Source organism: Salmo salar, chromosome 15 (assembly GCF_965601325.2).
Source record: "Salmo salar chromosome 15, fSalSal1, whole genome shotgun sequence".
NCBI lineage: Eukaryota > Metazoa > Chordata > Actinopteri > Salmoniformes > Salmonidae > Salmo > Salmo salar.
In genome coordinates, this window is record NC_138305.1 from 12345188 (window position 1) to 12362802 (window position 17615).

At 46.7% G+C, this 17615-nt stretch overlaps 1 protein-coding gene across 3 annotated transcripts in view; it reads right to left on the minus strand.

The window, feature by feature from the left end:
- The window catches only part of LOC106570952 (mitogen-activated protein kinase 1), a 71463-nt gene continuing 53848 nt past the window's right edge, over positions 1-17615 (minus strand). Inside the window, exons 7-9 of one of the 3 annotated variants that reach the window (XR_014380587.1) lie at positions 16779-16908; positions 10323-11858; positions 1-10262 (exon numbers count right to left, since the gene is read on the minus strand). Coding sequence is in view for 1 of the 3 variants with exons in the window: in XM_082961587.1 (XP_082817713.1) it covers positions 16792-16908 (117 nt within the window). In the remaining 2 variants the exon portion in view is untranslated. Of the gene's footprint in view, positions 11859-16778; positions 16909-17615 lie in introns of all 3 variants that reach the window. The other 2 variants (XR_014380586.1, XM_082961587.1) reach the window with 2 other exon arrangements.

A 17615-nucleotide genomic window follows, 5' to 3' on the forward strand; every position in this document is an offset into this window, starting at 1 on the left:
TAGGACACAAGTGTATTTATTTTCCAGGTTTACGCGTCATGGCAGAGATGTAAAATAACAGATCGATATCATCAACATCAGCAGAAATGCTGCTTCAATATGCCAGATAACCAGATCATGAAGGGTTGGTTTCAACCTCTTTCATATGCACTGTGCACAAAACATATACACTGAGTGTACAAAACATATACACTGAGTGTACAAAACATATACACTGAGTGTACAGAACACATGTTCTTTCCATGACAGACTGACCAGGTGAAAGCTATGATCCCTTATTGATGTCTCATGTTAAATCCACTTCAATCAGTGTAGATGAAGGGGAGGAGACGGGTTAAAGAAGGATTTTTAAGCCTTGAGACAATTGAGACATGGATTGTGTATGTGTGTCATTCAGAGGGTGAATGGGAAAGACAAAATATTTAAGTGCCTTTGAACAGGGTATGGTAGTAGGTGCCAGGCGCACTGGTTTGAGTGTGTCAAGAACTGCAACGCTGCTGGGTTTTTCACACTCAACAGTTTCCCATGTGTATCAAGAACGGTCCACCACCCAAAGGACATCCAGCCAACTTGACACAACTGTGGGAAGCATTGGAGTCAACATGGGCCAGCATCCCTGTGGAACGCTTTCGACACCTTGTAAAGTCCATACTCCGATGAATTAATAAGGCTGTACTGAGGGCAAACAGGGGTTCAACTCAATATTAGGAAGGTGTCCCTAATGTTTTGTACACTCGGTGTAAAATCTGGTTTAGCTACTAACAGAAACCTCAAAAACACAACCAACCAAAATAACAAAACTTGATCTTTGTGGGGGGAGTTTTTTTGCTTGAAAGTGAAATTGACAATTAAAAGGTTTTCTACTGATCAAAACAGAGGAGTATTTCAATTCATGGCAACAATTCTCAAGTTCCCACCTGTGTAACGGGTTGCCAAAATGGATAGGGCTACATTTAAATGTTTCTTACAGAAGGAATATGAAAAGCATATGTATTACCATGGAGGAAACAGTGGAGATTATGGGAAAATCATCAGACCAAAGTTCACTTTACAAGACCGAGTCTAAACATTACGCTATTGGTTTTATGTGCTTTTTACATTTACTGTACTTTTCACCACATTTGTTGATAACAAAATCTGAAAATATTCTGGATACATTCAGTAACATGTTAAGAATATTCCTGGAAAACGTGGTGTAGATGAAACATAAGACCAAACGATTACAAGGGTTTGAGTGAGAAGACTAACTGGTGTCTCCAAGTGGACACACCTCTCCAGAGTTCACAGTTCATAAGACATTTCAATGCACTTTTATGACTCAACGAACAGTCTTCAACAATCAGCACTCCCAGCTATGAGGAACTACAGCACTCCCAGCTATGAGGAACTACAGCACTCCCAGCTATGAGGAACTACAGCACTCCCAGCTATGAGGAACTACAGCACTCCCAGCCATGAGGAACTACATCACTCCCAGCCATGAGGAACTACAGCACTCCCAGCCATGAGGAACTATCATCACTCCCAGCCATGAGGAACTATCATCACTCCCAGCCATGAGGAACTATCATCACTCCCAGCCATGAGGAACTACTGCACTCCCAGCCATGAGGAACTACTGCACTCCCAGCCATGAGGAACTACTGCACTCCCAGCCATGAGGAACTACTGCACTCCCAGCCATGAGGAACTATCAGCACTCCCAGCCATGAGGAACTATCAGCACTCCCAGCTATGAGGAACTATCAGCACTCCCAGCTATGAGGAACTATCAGCACTCCCAGCTATGAGGAACTACAGCACTCCCAGCCATGAGGAACTACAGCACTCCCAGCCATGAGGAACTACAGCACTCCCAGCCATGAGGAACGATCAGCACTCCCAGCTATGAGGAACGATCAGCACTCCCAGCTATGAGGAACTATCAGCACTCCCAGCCATGAGGAACTATCAGCACTCCCAGCTATGAGGAACTATCAGCACTCCCAGCTATGAGGAACTATCAGCACTCCCAGCTATGAGGAACTATCAGCACTCCCAGCTATGAGGAACTATCAGCACTCCCAGCTATGAGGAACTATCAGCACTCCCAGCTATGAGGAACTATCAGCACTCCCAGCTATGAGGAACTACAGCACTCCCAGCTATGAGGAACTACAGCACTCCCAGCTATGAGGAACTACAGCACTCCCAGCTATGAGGAACTATCAGCACTCCCAGCTATGAGGAACTATCAGCACTCCCAGCTATGAGGAACTATCAGCACTCCCAGCTATGAGGAACTATCAGCACTCCCAGCTATGAGGAACTATCAGCACTCCCAGCTATGAGGAACTATCAGCACTCCCAGCTATGAGGAACTATCAGCACTCCCAGCTATGAGGAACTATCAGCACTCCCAGCTATGAGGAACTAGAAGACACTTGTATTGTTTTGTTTGTAACACATCCCTGCATCTCCACCATCACACAATGACTGTTGTTGTTTCCCCAATCCGGTCCATTATAAATCTCAAATCTGGGTCAGGTGGTCTGAAAGCTTGTTCTTTCGCCACGTCATCTTCTAACTGTACATCAAACACAGTGATCATAAACATGGACACTATGTGACATGAGTTTTATGATATGGAAATGTGAAGTCCACATTTGGGGTGTTTGGTTTGCTTCTATGACATCAAAGCGTTATTCATTATAATCCTCAACATCTCATCTTTCAGAATACATGGACACCTCTTAATTTACAGCATTTCCCTCAATCAGACAACAACAAAATGAGTAAAAGTTGCCCAATTACCTGGAGTGATGGGGGGGGGGGGGGGTGACTTCTTGTTGTTTGCGGTGTTCATGTTCAGAACGGCTGTCAGCCAAAACACATACAGAGCTGTGAAGAACAGAGCCTGAGCTCTGACATGTATATCACGTAACTGTACAATCACTGCGTTCCAATTTAGGTGCTTATTAGTGCCCAAATCTGCCATTTCAACCTCTATACAGATACGAGGGTAAAAGGCAATACTATACAAGAGTAATATTCTATAGAAACATTCATTTTACAATAAAAAAAATGTATAAAATAAAAGGATGGAGGGTAAAATATATTATCTCCATTTCAGTCCTCATCACAGAATCAAAGCTTCAGCAACATATCTAATATAAAATCCCATAATCCTCAGCGAGACTAAGTGCATTTGTTTTTCATCCTTTTTCTTTCACAGAATATACTGCGATCCCAACGACCCCCACTAAACACAGAATATACTGCGATCCCAACGACCCCCACTAAACACAGAATATACTGCGATCCCAACGACCCCCACTAAACACAGAATATACTGCGATCCCAACGACCCCCACTAAACACAGAATATACTGCGATCCCAATGACCCCCACTAAACACAGAATATACTGCGATCCCAATGACCCCCACTAAACACAGAATATACTGCGATCCCAACGACCCCCACTAAACACAGAATATACTGCGATCCCAACGACCCCCACTAAACACAGAATATACTGCGATCCCAACGACCCCCACTAAACACAGAATATACTGCGATCCCAACGACCCCCACTAAACACAGAATATACTGCGATCCCAACGACCCCCACTAAACACAGAATATACTGCGATCCCAACGACCCCCACTAAACACAGAATATACTGCGATCGCAACGACCCCCACTAAACACAGAATATACTGTGATCCCAACGACCCCCACTAAACACAGAATATACTGCGATCCCAACGACCCCCACTAAACACAGAATATACTGCGATCCCAATGACCCCCACTAAACACAGAATATACTGCGATCCCAACGACCCCCACTAAACACAGAATATACTGCGATCCCAACGACCCCCACTAAACACAGAATATACTGCGATCCCAACGACCCCCACTAAACACAGAATATACTGCGATCCCAACGACCCCCACTAAACACAGAATATACTGCGATCCCAACGACCCCCACTAAACACAGAATATACTGCGATCCCAACGACCCCCACTAAACACAGAATATACTGCGATCCCAATGACCCCCACTAAACACAGAATATACTGCGATCCCAATGACCCCCACTAAACACAGAATATACTGCGATCCCAACGACCCCCACTAAACACAGAATATACTGCGATCCCAATGACCCCCACTAAACACAGAATATACTGCGATCCCAATGACCCCCACTAAACACAGAATATACTGCGATCCCAATGACCCCCACTAAACACAGAATATACTGCGATCCCAACGACCCCCACTAAACACAGAATATACTGCGATCCCAACGACCCCCACTAAACACAGAATATACTGCGATCCCAACGACCCCCACTAAACACAGAATATACTGCGATCCCAAACCTATGGCCCATTGCATTGTAATGTTATATAAACCTTTGTCCCATGGTATTGTAACGTTGTACAGATGGCATTGTAATGTTGTTGATGGCATTGTAATGTTGTTGATGGTATTGTAACGTTGTACAGATGGTATTGTAACGTTGTACAGATGGCAATGTAACGTTAAATAGATATCATTGTAACGTTAAATAGATATCATTGTAACATTGTACAGATGGCATTGTAACATTGTACAGATGGCATTGTAACATTGTACAGATGGCATTGTAACATTGTACAGATGGCATTGTAACATTGTACAGATGGCATTGTAACATTGTACAGATGGCATTGTAACATTGTACAGATGGCATTGTAACATTGTACAGATGGCATTGTAACATTGTACAGATGGCATTGTAACATTGTACAGATGGTATTGTAACATTGTACAGATGGTATTGTAACGTTGTACAGATGGCATTGTAACATTGTACAGATGGCAATGTAACATTGTACAGATGGCATTGTAACATTGTACAGATGGCATTGTAACATTGTACAGATGGTATTGTAACGTTGTACAGATGGTATTGTAACGTTGTACAGATGGCATTGTACCGTTAAATTGATAGAAAGCAAGTGCTGTTGGTCAAACTAGGAGGAAAAGCAATGACAACTCATAGGGAACTACATGGATAATGTTGTCTTGGCATCTCAACCTGGGTAACTTGGCAAATAGACTGGGTGACTTGGCATCTCAACCTGGGTGACTTGGCATGTCAACCTGGGTGACTTGGCATCTCAACCTGGGTGACTTGGCATCTCAACCTGGGTGACTTGGCATCTCAACCTGGGTGACTTGGCATCTCAACCTGGGTGACTTGGCATCTTAACCTGGGTGACTTGGCATCTTAACCTGGGTGACTTGGCATCTTAACCTGGGTGACTTGGCATCTTAACCTGGGTGACTTGGCATTAGACTGGGTGACTTGGCATTAGACTGGGTGACTTGGCATCTTAGACTGGGTGACTTGGCATCTTAGACTGGGTGACTTGGCATCTTAGACTGGGTGACTTGGCATCTTAGACTGGGTGACTTGGCATCTTAGACTGGGTGACTTGGCATCTCAACCTGGCATCTTAGCCTGGCATCTTAACCTGGGTGACTTGGCATCTTAACCTGGGTGACTTGGCATCTTAACCTGGGTGACTTGGCATCTTAGACTGGGTGACTTGGCATTAGACTGGGTGACTTGGCATTAGACTGGGTGACTTGGCATCTCAACCTGGGTGACTTGGCATCTCAACCTGGGTGACTTGGCATTAGACTGGGTGACTTGGCATCTTAACCTGGGTGACTTGGCATCTTAACCTGGGTGACTTGGCATCTTAACCTGGGTGACTTGGCATCTTAACCTGGGTGACTTGGCATCTTAACCTGGGTGACTTAGCATCTTAACCTGGGTGACTTAGCATCTTAACCTGGGTGACTTAGCATCTTAACCTGGGTGACTTAGCATCTTAGACTGGGTGACTTGGCATTAGACTGGGTGACTTGGTGTGAATGCAATAAGTGTGATAGATGTCGGCAGTTGCTGGAGCAGAGATCTGTAACGCCACAGCCAGTTACTGGAGCAGAGATCTGTAACGCCACAGCCAGTTACTGGAGCAGAGATCTGTAACGCCACAGCCAGTTACTGGAGCAGAGATCTGTAACGCCACAGCCAGTTACAGGAGCAGAGATTTGTAACGCCACAACCAGTTACTGGAGCAGAGATCTGTAACGCCACAGCCAGTTACTGGAGCAGAGATCTGTAACGCCACAGCCAGTTACAGGAGCAGAGATCTGTAACGCCACAGCCAGTTACTGGAGCAGAGATCTGTAACGCCACAGCCAGTTACTGGAGCAGAGATCTGTAACGCCACAGCCAGTTACAGGAGCAGAGATTTGTAACGCCACAGCCAGTTACTGGAGCAGAGATCTGTAACGCCACAGCCAGTTACTGGAGCAGAGATCTGTAACGCCACAGCCAGTTACTGGAGCAGAGATCTGTAACGCCACAGCCAGTTACAGGAGCAGAGATTTGTAACTCCACAACCAGTTACTGGAGCAGAGATCTGTAACGCCACAGCCAGTTACAGGAGCAGAGATTTGTAACACCACAGCCAGTTACTGGAGCAGAGATCTGTAACGCCACAGCCAGTTACAGGAGTAGAGATTTGTATAGATGTTTGGCCACTTTGTAATGTAGTAGATACTACGGCCAGTGAAATGGCAGCAGAGAGAAGCCAGTGTGCAACGGACAATGTTCTCTCTGAGCATCTCAAATAATGACCTGGGAGCTCAAGCTACGAGCCACTAACCTGCTTCCATTGAAATGGTTCTTTATGTAACTGAAATAAGTGTGAAACAGGTATGAAGAACCTTCGACATAACCAGCGGTTAACTATGGCCGCTGTAATGGTATCGGAGAGAAGCCGGCGTATAGATCTAGCGAGATGCAGACATCTTGTGTTACTGATAATGCCTCGGTTAATAATCCTTGGTATTTGTTCCTGTAGTTGAGGGAAGGAGGGCGCAGCAGACGAGCCTAACTTCTGTTGTTACGTCGCGCTCTCACTCATCCAGCAAGTGTTGACATCTTAAAAGGGGCCACGTACATAAACCTGCAAACTAATAAAACGGATCCTATGTATAAATATGGTGTTAGGATAATGTACATGTAATCTGACTCATGACTCTGTACTAAGGTTTCTCAGTATAAATGGCTTTTAATTCCATGACATAGACTGACCAGGTGAATCCAGGTGAAAGCTATGATCTTTTATTGACGTCTCTTGTTAAATCCACTTCAATCAGTGTAGGTGAAGGGGAGGAGACACGTTAAAGAAGGATTTTTAAACCTTGACACAATTGAGACATGGATTGTGTATGTGTGCCATTCAGAGGGTGAATGGACAAAACAAAATATTTAAGCGCCTTTGAACAGGGTATGGTGGTAGGGGGAACAGGGTATGGTAGTAGGTGAACAGGGTATGCTAGTAGGTGAACAGAGTATGGTGGTAGGTGAACAGGGTATGGTCGTAGGTGAACAGGGTATGGTGGTAGGTGAACAGGGTATGGTAGTAGGTGAACGGGGTATGGTAGTAGGTGAACGGGGTATGGTGGTAGGTGAACAGGGTATGGTGGTAGGTGAACAGGGTATGGTGGTATGTGAACAGGGTATGGTTGTAGGTGAACAGGGTATGGTAGTAGGTGAACAGGGTATGGTAGTAGGTGCAACTCAATATTATTAACTTGCTCTTAATGTTTTGTTAGAAGAGAGCGAGACCAGGCCGTAGGGAAGAGCAGAGAGAGAGACCAGGCCGTTGGGAAGAGCAGAGAGAGAGACCAGGCCGTTGGGAAGAGCAGAGAGAGAGACCAGGCCGTTGGGAAGAGCAGAGAGAGAGACCAGGCCGTTGGGAGGAGAAGAGAGAGACACCAGGCCGTTGGGAGGAGAAGAGAGAGACACCAGGCCGTTGGGAGGAGAAGAGAGAGAGACCAGGCCGTTGGGAAGAGCAGAGAGCGAGACCAGGCCGCTGGGTGGAGCAGAGAGCGAGACCAGGCCGCTGGGTGGAGCAGAGAGCGAGACCAGGCCGCTGGGTGGAGCAGAGAGCGAGACCAGGCCGCTGGGTGGAGCAGAGAGCGAGACCAGGCCGCTGGGTGGAGCAGAGAGCGAGACCAGGCCGCTGGGTGGAGCAGAGAGCGAGACCAGGCCGCTGGGTGGAGCAGAGAGCGAGACCAGGCCGCTGGGTGGAGCAGAGAGCGAGACCAGGCCGCTGGGTGGAGCAGAGAGCGAGACCAGGCCGCTGGGTGGAGCAGAGAGCGAGACCAGGCCGTTGGGAGCAGCAGAGAGCGAGACCAGGCCGTTGGGAGCAGCAGAGAGCGAGACCAGGCCGCTGGGTGGAGCAGAGAGCGAGACCAGGCCGCTGGGTGGAGCAGAGAGCGAGACCAGGCCGCTGGGTGGAGCAGAGAGCGAGACCAGGCCGCTGGGTGGAGCAGAGAGCGAGACCAGGCCGCTGGGTGGAGCAGAGAGCGAGACCAGGCCGTTGGGAGCAGCAGAGAGCGAGACCAGGCCGTTGGGAGCAGCAGAGAGCGAGACCAGGCCGCTGGGAGCAGCAGAGAGCGAGACCAGGCCGTTGGGAGCAGCAGAGAGCGAGACCAGGCCGTTGGGAGGAGCAGAGCGAGACCAGACCGTTGGGAAGAGCAGAGAGCGAGAACAGGCCGTTGGGAGCAGCAGAGAGAGAGCGTTAGGTAGCCTAGTGGTTAACAGAGTTGGGCCAGTAGTTGAAAGGTCGCAGTTTGAATCCCCGAGCCGGCGAGGTGGAAAAATCTGCCGTTCTGCCCTTGAGCAAGGCAGTTAACCCTCAACAACAACAGACGTGGAAATAGATTAAGGCAGCCCCCTGCAACTCTCTGATTGAGGGGTCAGGGGTTAAATGACCAACACACATTTCGGTCGAATGCATTCAGTTGTGTAACTGACTAGGTATCCCCATCCTTCTCTGTCTGTCCAGATACTGTTAGTATTACGTCAACCTGTCCAGATACTGTTAGTATTACGTCAACCTGTCCAGATACTGTTAGTATTACGTCAACCTGTCCAGATACTGATAGTATTACGTCAACCTGTCCAGATACTGATAGTATTACGTCAACCTGTCCAGATACTGATAGTATTACGTCAACCTGTCCAGATACTGATAGTATTACGTCAACCTGTCCAGATACTGTTAGTATTACGTCAACCTGTCCAGATACTGTTAGTATTACGTCAACCTGTCCAGATACTGTTAGTATTACGTCAACCTGTCCAGATACTTTTAGTATTACGTCAACCTGTCCAGATACTTTTAGTATTACGTCAACCTGTCCAGATACTGTTAGTATTACGTCAACCTGTCCAGATACTGTTAGTATTACGTCAACCTGTCCAGATACTGTTAGTATTACGTCAACCTGTCCAGATACTGATAGTATTACGTCAACCTGTCCAGATACTGATAGTATTACGTCAACCTGTCCAGATACTGATAGTATTACGTCAACCTGTCCAGATACTGTTAGTATTACGTCAACCTGTCCAGATACTGTTAGTATTACGTCAACCTGTCCAGATACTGTTAGTATTACGTCAACCTGTCCAGATACTTTTAGTATTACGTCAACCTGTCCAGATACTTTTAGTATTACGTCAACCTGTCCAGATACTGTTAGTATTACGTCAACCTGTCCAGATACTGTTAGTATTACGTCAACCTGTCCAGATACTGTTAGTATTACGTCAACCTGTCCAGATACTGTTAGTATTACGTCAACCTGTCCAGATACTGATAGTATTACGTCAACCTGTCCAGATACTGATAGTATTACGTCAACCTGTCCAGATACTGATAGTATTACGTCAACCTGTCCAGATACTGATAGTATTACGTCAACCTGTCCAGATACTGATAGTATTACGTCAACCTGTCCAGATACTGATAGTATTACGTCAACCTGTCCAGATACTGATAGTATTACGTCAACCTGTCCAGATACTGATAGTATTACGTCAACCTGTCCAGATACTTTTAGTATTACGTCAACCTGTCCAGATACTGTTAGTATTACGTCAACCTGTCCAGATACTGTTAGTATTACGTCAACCTGTCCAGATACTGTTAGTATTACGTCAACCTGTCCAGATACTGTTAGTATTACGTCAACCTGTCCAGATACTGTTAGTATTACGTCAACCTGTCCAGATACTGTTAGTATTACGTCAACCTGTCCAGATACTGTTAGTATTACGTCAACCTGTCCAGATACTGTTAGTATTACGTCAACCTGTCCAGATACTGTTAGTATTACGTCAACCTGTCCAGATACTGTTAGTAGTACGTCAACCTGTCCAGATACTGTTAGTAGTACGTCAACCTGTCCAGATACTGTTAGTATTACGTCAACCTGTCCAGATACTGTTAGTATTACGTCAACCTGTCCAGATACTGTTAGTATTATGGTAACCTGTCCAGATACTGTTAGTATTATGTCAACCTGTCCAGATACTGTAGTAGTACGTCAACCTGTCCAGATACTGTTACTAGTATGTCAACCTGTCCAGATACTGTTACTAGTATGTCAACCTGTCCAGATACTGTTAGTATTATGTCAACCTGTCCAGATACTGTTAGTATTATGTCAACCTGTCCAGATAATGTTAGTATTATGTCAACCTGTCGAGATACTGTAGTATTACGTCAACCTGTCCAGATACTGTTAGTATTACGTCAACCTGTCCAGATACTGTTAGTATTATGTCAACCTGTCCAGATACTGTTAGTATTACATCCATGCATAAGTAAGTCGATCTCATCAATGCAGGGTCTTTCTTGGCAGGGTGCTGTGACAACATCCTGTTCATAACTTCAGATAGAAAGATCTAGAAAGACCATTCACAACGTCAAGCTTTTGAAAACAAACCTGACAACTGTGTACCGCTGCATCAGCTGCGCAGGCCAGGAGTAACAATGAGGACTAGACCATAAACCAACACTTACTTGACTGAAGACAAAGCGTCTGATTGAACAGGTGTCTCCAGAGCCAATAACTGTGTCCCAAATGGCTCCATGTTCCCTACATAGCGCACTACTTTTGACCAGGGCCCTATGGCACCCTGTTCCCTACATAGTGCACTACTTTTGACCAGGGCCCTATGGCACCCTGTTCCCTACATAGTGCACTACTTTTGACCAGGGCCCTATGGCACCCTGTTCCCTACATTGTGCACTACTTTAGACCAGAGCCCTATGGCACCCTATTCCCTACATAGTGCACTACTTTAGACCAGAGCCCTATGGCACCCTGTTCCCTACATAGTGCACTACTTTAGACCAGAGCCCTATGGAACCCTATTCCCTATATAGTGCACTACTTTAGACCAGAGCCCTATGGCACCCTGTTCCCTACATAGTGCACTACTTTAGACCAGAGCCCTATGGAACCCTATTCCCTATATAGTGCACTACTTTAGACCAGAGCCCTATGGCACCCTGTTCCCTACATAGTGCACTATTTTCTAATAGTAGTACACTATATTAGGGAATAGGGCACCATTTGGGACACAACCCTCCGTTGATTTTTGACTTGAAACACACAAGACAAGCATCTCCTTAACGATAAGCCAACATGTGACGCCCCTTTACCCCGTAGGCAGAGAGAGAGGGAGAGACAGAGAGAGAGAGAGAGAGAGAGAGAGAGAGAGAGAGAGAGAGAGAGAGACAGAGAGAGAGAGCGAGCAGAAAGCAGAGAGAGAGAGGTTGATTCCTGATACTGTTCCTGAGCATGGTGGTTCGACTGACTAGGGGAGGTAGGAAGTATACAGGAAATGCTGAAGACAGGAGGAACCACAGCACATGACAAAGAGGCGGAGAGAAGAGAGGTGGAGGAGAGGAGTCCAGAGCAGAGTGTGATCTGTGGAGAGAGAGAGAGCGAGAGAGAGAAGTGTTAAACAGAGAATGAGATCTGAAGGGAAGCTCTATCCAATGATCAAACCAAAATTAAATGTTATTTGTCACATGCGCTGAATACAACCTTACTGTGAAATGCTGACTTACAAGTCCTTAACTTTATTTTCTTAAAACTGCATTGTTGGTTAAGAAAATATTTAAAAAATGTAAACAAAATAACTATGAGGCTATATACAGGGGGTACCGGTACAGAGTCAATAAACAGGGGGTACCGGTACAGAGTCAATGTGGAGGCTATATACAGGGGGTACCGGTACAGAGTCAATATACAGGGGGTACCGGTACCAAGTCAGTGTGGAGGCTATATACAGGGGGTACCGGTACAGAGTCAATGTGGAGGCTATATACAGGAGGTACTGGTACAAAGTCAATGTGGAGGCTATATACAGGAGGTACCGGTACAAAGTCAATGTGGAGGCTATATACAGGGGGTACTGGTACAGAGTCAATGTGGAGGCTATATACAGGGTGTTACAGTACAGAGTCAATGTGGAGGCTATATACAGGGGGTACCGGTACCAAGTCAGTGTGGAGGCTATATACAGGGGGTACCGGTACAGAGTCAGTGTGGAGGCTATATACAGGGGGTACTGGTACAGAGTCAATGTGGAGGCTATATACAGGGGGTACCGGTACAGAGTCAATGTGGAGGCTATATACAGGGTGTTACGGTACAGAGTCAATGTGGAGGCTATATACAGGGTGTTACGGTACAGAGTCAATGTGGAGGCTATATACAGGTTATGACGGTACTGAGTCAATGTGGAGGCTACATACAGGGGGTACCGGTACAGAGTCAGTGTGCGGGGGTCCAGTTAGAGGTAATATGTACATGTAGGTATGGGTGAAGTGACTATGCATAGATAATAAACAGCGAGTAGCAGCAGTGTACAAAACAAATGGAGGGGTCCATGTAAATAGTCCAGGTGGCCATTTGATTAATTGTTCTGCAGTCTTATGTCTTGGCGGTAGAAGCTGTTTAGAAGCCTCTTGGACCTAGACTTGGCGCTCCAGCACCGCTTGCCATGCGGTAGCAGAGAGAACAGTCTATGACTGGAGTCTTTGACAATTATTTGGGCTTTCCTCTGACACCGCCTGGTATAGAGGTCCTGGATAACAGGTAACTCGGCCCCAGTGATGTACTGGGCCGTACGCACTACCCTCTGTAGTGCATTACGGTCGGATGCTGAGCAGTTTCCATACAAGGCGGTGATGCAACCAGTCAGGATGCTCTCGATGGTGCAGCTGTTGAACTTTGAGGATCTGGGGACCCATGTCAATTATTTTCTGATACTCTGGTGCAAAGGCACTCAACTCCATCACTACAAAACCCCTCAAAAGGCACCCTACTCCATCACTACAAAACCCCTCAAAAGGCACCCTACTCCATCACTACAAAACCCCTCAGACGCACTCTGCTACATCATTACAAAACCCCTCAAAAGTCACTTTGCTCCATCACTACAAAACCCCTCAAAAGGCACTCTGCTCCATCACTACAAAACCCCTCAGACGCACTCTGCTCCATCACTACAAAACCCCTCAGACGCACTCTACTCCATCACTACAAAACCCCTCAGACGCACTCTACTCCATCACTACAAAAGGCACTCTACTCCATCACTACAAAACCCCTCAAAAGGCACTCTACTCCATCACTACAAAACCCCTCAAAAGGCACTCTACTCCATCACTACAAAACCCCTCAAAAGGCACTCTACTCCATCACTACAAAACCCCTCAAAAGGCACTCTACTCCATCTCTACAAAACCCCTCAAAAGGCACTCTACTCCATCTCTACAAAACCCCTCAAAAGGCACTCTACTCCATCACTACAAAACCCCTCAAAAGGCACCCTACTCCATCACTACAAAACCCCTCAGACGCACTCTGCTCCATCATTACAAAAACCCTCAAGTCACTTTGCTCCATCACTACAAAACCCCTCAAAAGGCACTCTGCTCCATCACTACAAAACCCCTGAGACGCACTCTACTCCATCACTACAAAACCCCTCAAAAGGCACTCTGCTCCATCACTACAAAACCCCTCAAAAGGCACTCTGCTCCATCACTACAAAACCCCTCAAAAGGCACTCTGCTCCATCACTACAAAACCCCTCAAAAGGCACTCTGCTCCATCACTACAAAACCCCTCAAAAGGCACTCTGCTCCATCACTACAAAACCCCTCAAAAGGCACTCTACTCCATCTCTACAAAACCCCTCAAAAGGCACTCTACTCCATCACTACAAAACCCCTCAAAAGGCACCCTACTCCATCACTACAAAACCCCTCAGACGCACTCTGCTCCATCATTACAAAAACCCTCAAGTCACTTTGCTCCATCACTACAAAACCCCTCAAAAGGCACTCTGCTCCATCACTACAAAACCCCTGAGACGCACTCTACTCCATCACTACAAAACCCCTCAAAAGGCACTCTACTCCATCACTACAAAAGGCACTCTACTCCATCACTACAAAACCCCTCAAAAGGCACTCTACTCCATCACTACAAAACCCCTCAAAAGGCACTCTGCTCCATCACTACAAAACCCCTCAAAAGGCACTCTGCTCCATCACTACAAAACCCCTCAAAAGGCACTCTGCTCCATCACTACAAAACCCCTCAAAAGGCACTCTGCTCCATCACTACAAAACCCCTCAAAAGGCACTCTGCTCCATCACTACAAAACCCCTCAAAAGGCACTCTGCTCCATCACTACAAACCCCTCAAAAGGCACTCTACTCCCTCACTACAAAACCCCTCAAAAGGCACTCTACTCCCTCACTACAAAACCCCTCAAAAGGCACTCTACTCCATCACTACAAAACCCCTCAAAAGGCACTCTACTCCATCTCTACAAAACCCCTCAGACGCACTCTGCTCCATCATTACAAAACCCCTCAAAAGTCACTTTGCTCCATCACTACAAAACCCCTCAAAAGGCACTCTACTCCATCACTACAAAACCCCTCTACTCCATCACTACAAAACCCCTCTACTCCATCACTACAAAACCCCTCTACTCCATCACTACAAAACCCCTCTACTCCATCACTACAAAACCCCTCTACTCCATCACTACAAAACCCCTCTACTCCATCACTACAAAACCACTCAAAAGCAGTAGTTGAATTACACCTCCATCGTATTGATTCCAGTCCTCTCAGATCAGGTGCCTGAGAGACGGGGTCGATTAGGGGATTCCCCTTCTCTCATTACAGGTGATGTACTGCACTTGTCTGGAGGAAGTAGATTGGGCGCGCCTGTTTTTCTTCAAGCGGGATGACCGATTCTTGCCCGTGTGAGCAGAGTTCACACCGTTTCATCAGTCTGCGTCCAGCGGTACACGCTGAAAGATCTGCTCACAAAATGCCAGCCATGAGGGGTGGAGTTGACACTGTCGCATTTGCCCGTTTTTGTTGCTGTCTGCCATTAGTTAGACAAAATATTCTTGTTTTTTCCACCCCCTGATATTCTGTGTTTTAGTTACTAATGAGCCCCTATAGCACTCTATCAAACTCCCCTCATACCCAAATGGACCCCTGGACCCTATGCATTTGGGGCAATCTCAGATGATTTGACAGGTGCTATGAGAACTGTGAAAAAAAAAGTCTACATTCTTGTGTCATGTCTGATCTAGAGTACAGTCCAAGCTGTTGTTCCAGACGCTTCCAGAAGCTTCCAGACGCCCACGCAGACATGCCGTGTGATGTTTAACTGCAAAAGTGGATTGGGATTTGAATAAGCTGTTTGTACCTGTGTGTATGGGTTAGGACCTGCAGACTGTGTTGAAGCTGGTTGTACCTGTGTGTATGGGTTAGGACCTGCAGACTGTTTTGGTACGGGTTAGGGCCTGCAGACTGTGTTGCAGACTGTTTTGGTACGGGTTAGGGCCTGCAGACTGTGTTGAAGCTGGTTGTACGGGTTAGGACCTGCAGACTGTGTTGAAGCTGGTTGTACGGGTTAGGACCTGCAGACTGTGTTGAAGCTGGTTGTACGGGTTAGGACCTGCAGACTGTGTTGAAGCTGGTTGTACGGGTTAGGACCTGCAGACTGTGTTGAAGCTGTTTGTACGGGTTAGGACCTGCAGACTGTGTTGAAGCTGTTTGTACGGGTTAGGACCTGCAGACTGTGTTGAAGCTGTTTGTACGGGTTAGGACCTGCAGACTGTGTTGAAGCTGTTTGTACGGGTTAGGACCTGCAGACTGTGTTGAAGCTGTTTGTACGGGTTAGGACCTGCAGACTGTGTTGAAGCTGTTTGTACGGGTTAGGACCTGCAGACTGTGTTGAAGCTGTTTGTACGGGTTAGGACCTGCAGACTGTGTTGAAGCTGTTTGTACGGGTTAGGACCTGCAGACTGTGTTGAAGCTGTTTGTACGGGTTAGGACCTGCAGACTGTGTTGAAGCTGTTTGTACGGGTTAGGACCTGCAGACTGTGTTGAAGCTGTTTGTACGGGTTAGGACCTGCAGACTGTGTTGAAGCTGTTTGTACGGGTTAGGACCTGCAGACTGTGTTGAAGCTGTTTGTACGGGTTAGGACCTGCAGACTGTGTTGAAGCTGTTTGTACGGGTTAGGACCTGCAGACTGTGTTGAAGCTGTTTGTACGGGTTAGGACCTGCAGACTGTGTTGAAGCTGTTTGTACGGGTTAGGACCTGCAGACTGTGTTGAAGCTGTTTGTACGGGTTAGGACCTGCAGAATGTGTTGAAGCTGTTTGTACGGGTTAGGACCTGCAGACTGTGTTGAAGCTGTTTGTACCTGTGTGTACGGGTTAGGACCTGCAGACTGCGTTGAAGCTGTTTGTACCTGTGTGTATGGGTTAGGACCTGCAGACTGTGTTGAAGCTGTTTGTACCTGTGTGTATGGGTTAGGACCTGCAGATTGTGTTGAAGCGAGCCGTCTCTTCAAAGATCAGCTCCTTCAGGGTCTCTTTGGGAAGATCATCCAGCTCCATGTCAAACTTGAAGGGAGCCTCGGTTACAGGCTAACAGAGAGACAGACAGGAGGTTAGGGTTAGAGTCTCTGTTACAGGTTAGAGCAGGATATAGAGATAACTGAATTAATACAACAGAAGAGACTAGTTAGTTACATATCATCACTGGTCAGGGACATTTAGGACATACCTGAAATCTAATCCACTAACATTTTTCATCGACAACTGATTTCTGACAAATACCTCATCTGTAAGGTCGTAGACTGCTCCAGGTAAGTGTGAGTCAGGGTCAGGGTTCATTACCTCATCTGTAAGGTCGTAGACTGCTCCAGGTAAGGGTGTGTCAGGGTCAGGGTTCATTACCTCATCTGTAAGGTCGTAGACTTCTCCAGGTAAGGGTGAGTCAGGGTCAGGGTTCAATACCTCATCTCTAAGGTCGTAGACTCCTCCAGGTAAGGGTGAGTCAGGGTCAGGGTTCATTACCTCATCTGTAAGGTCGTAGACTGCTCCAGGTAAGGGTGAGTCAGGGTCAGGGTTCATTACCTCACCTGTAGGGCCGTAGTACTGCTCCAGGTAAGGGTGAGTCATGGTCAGGGTTCATTACCTCATCTGTAAGGTCGGAGTACTGCTCCAGGTAAGGGTGAGTCAGCAGGGGCGAAAATCTGATATCCACTTTGGAGGGGACAATTACATGAAATTTTCTCAAGAGCAATTCCTGAGGGGGACACCAAAAGTAGTGCTGTAACACATAGCCTACA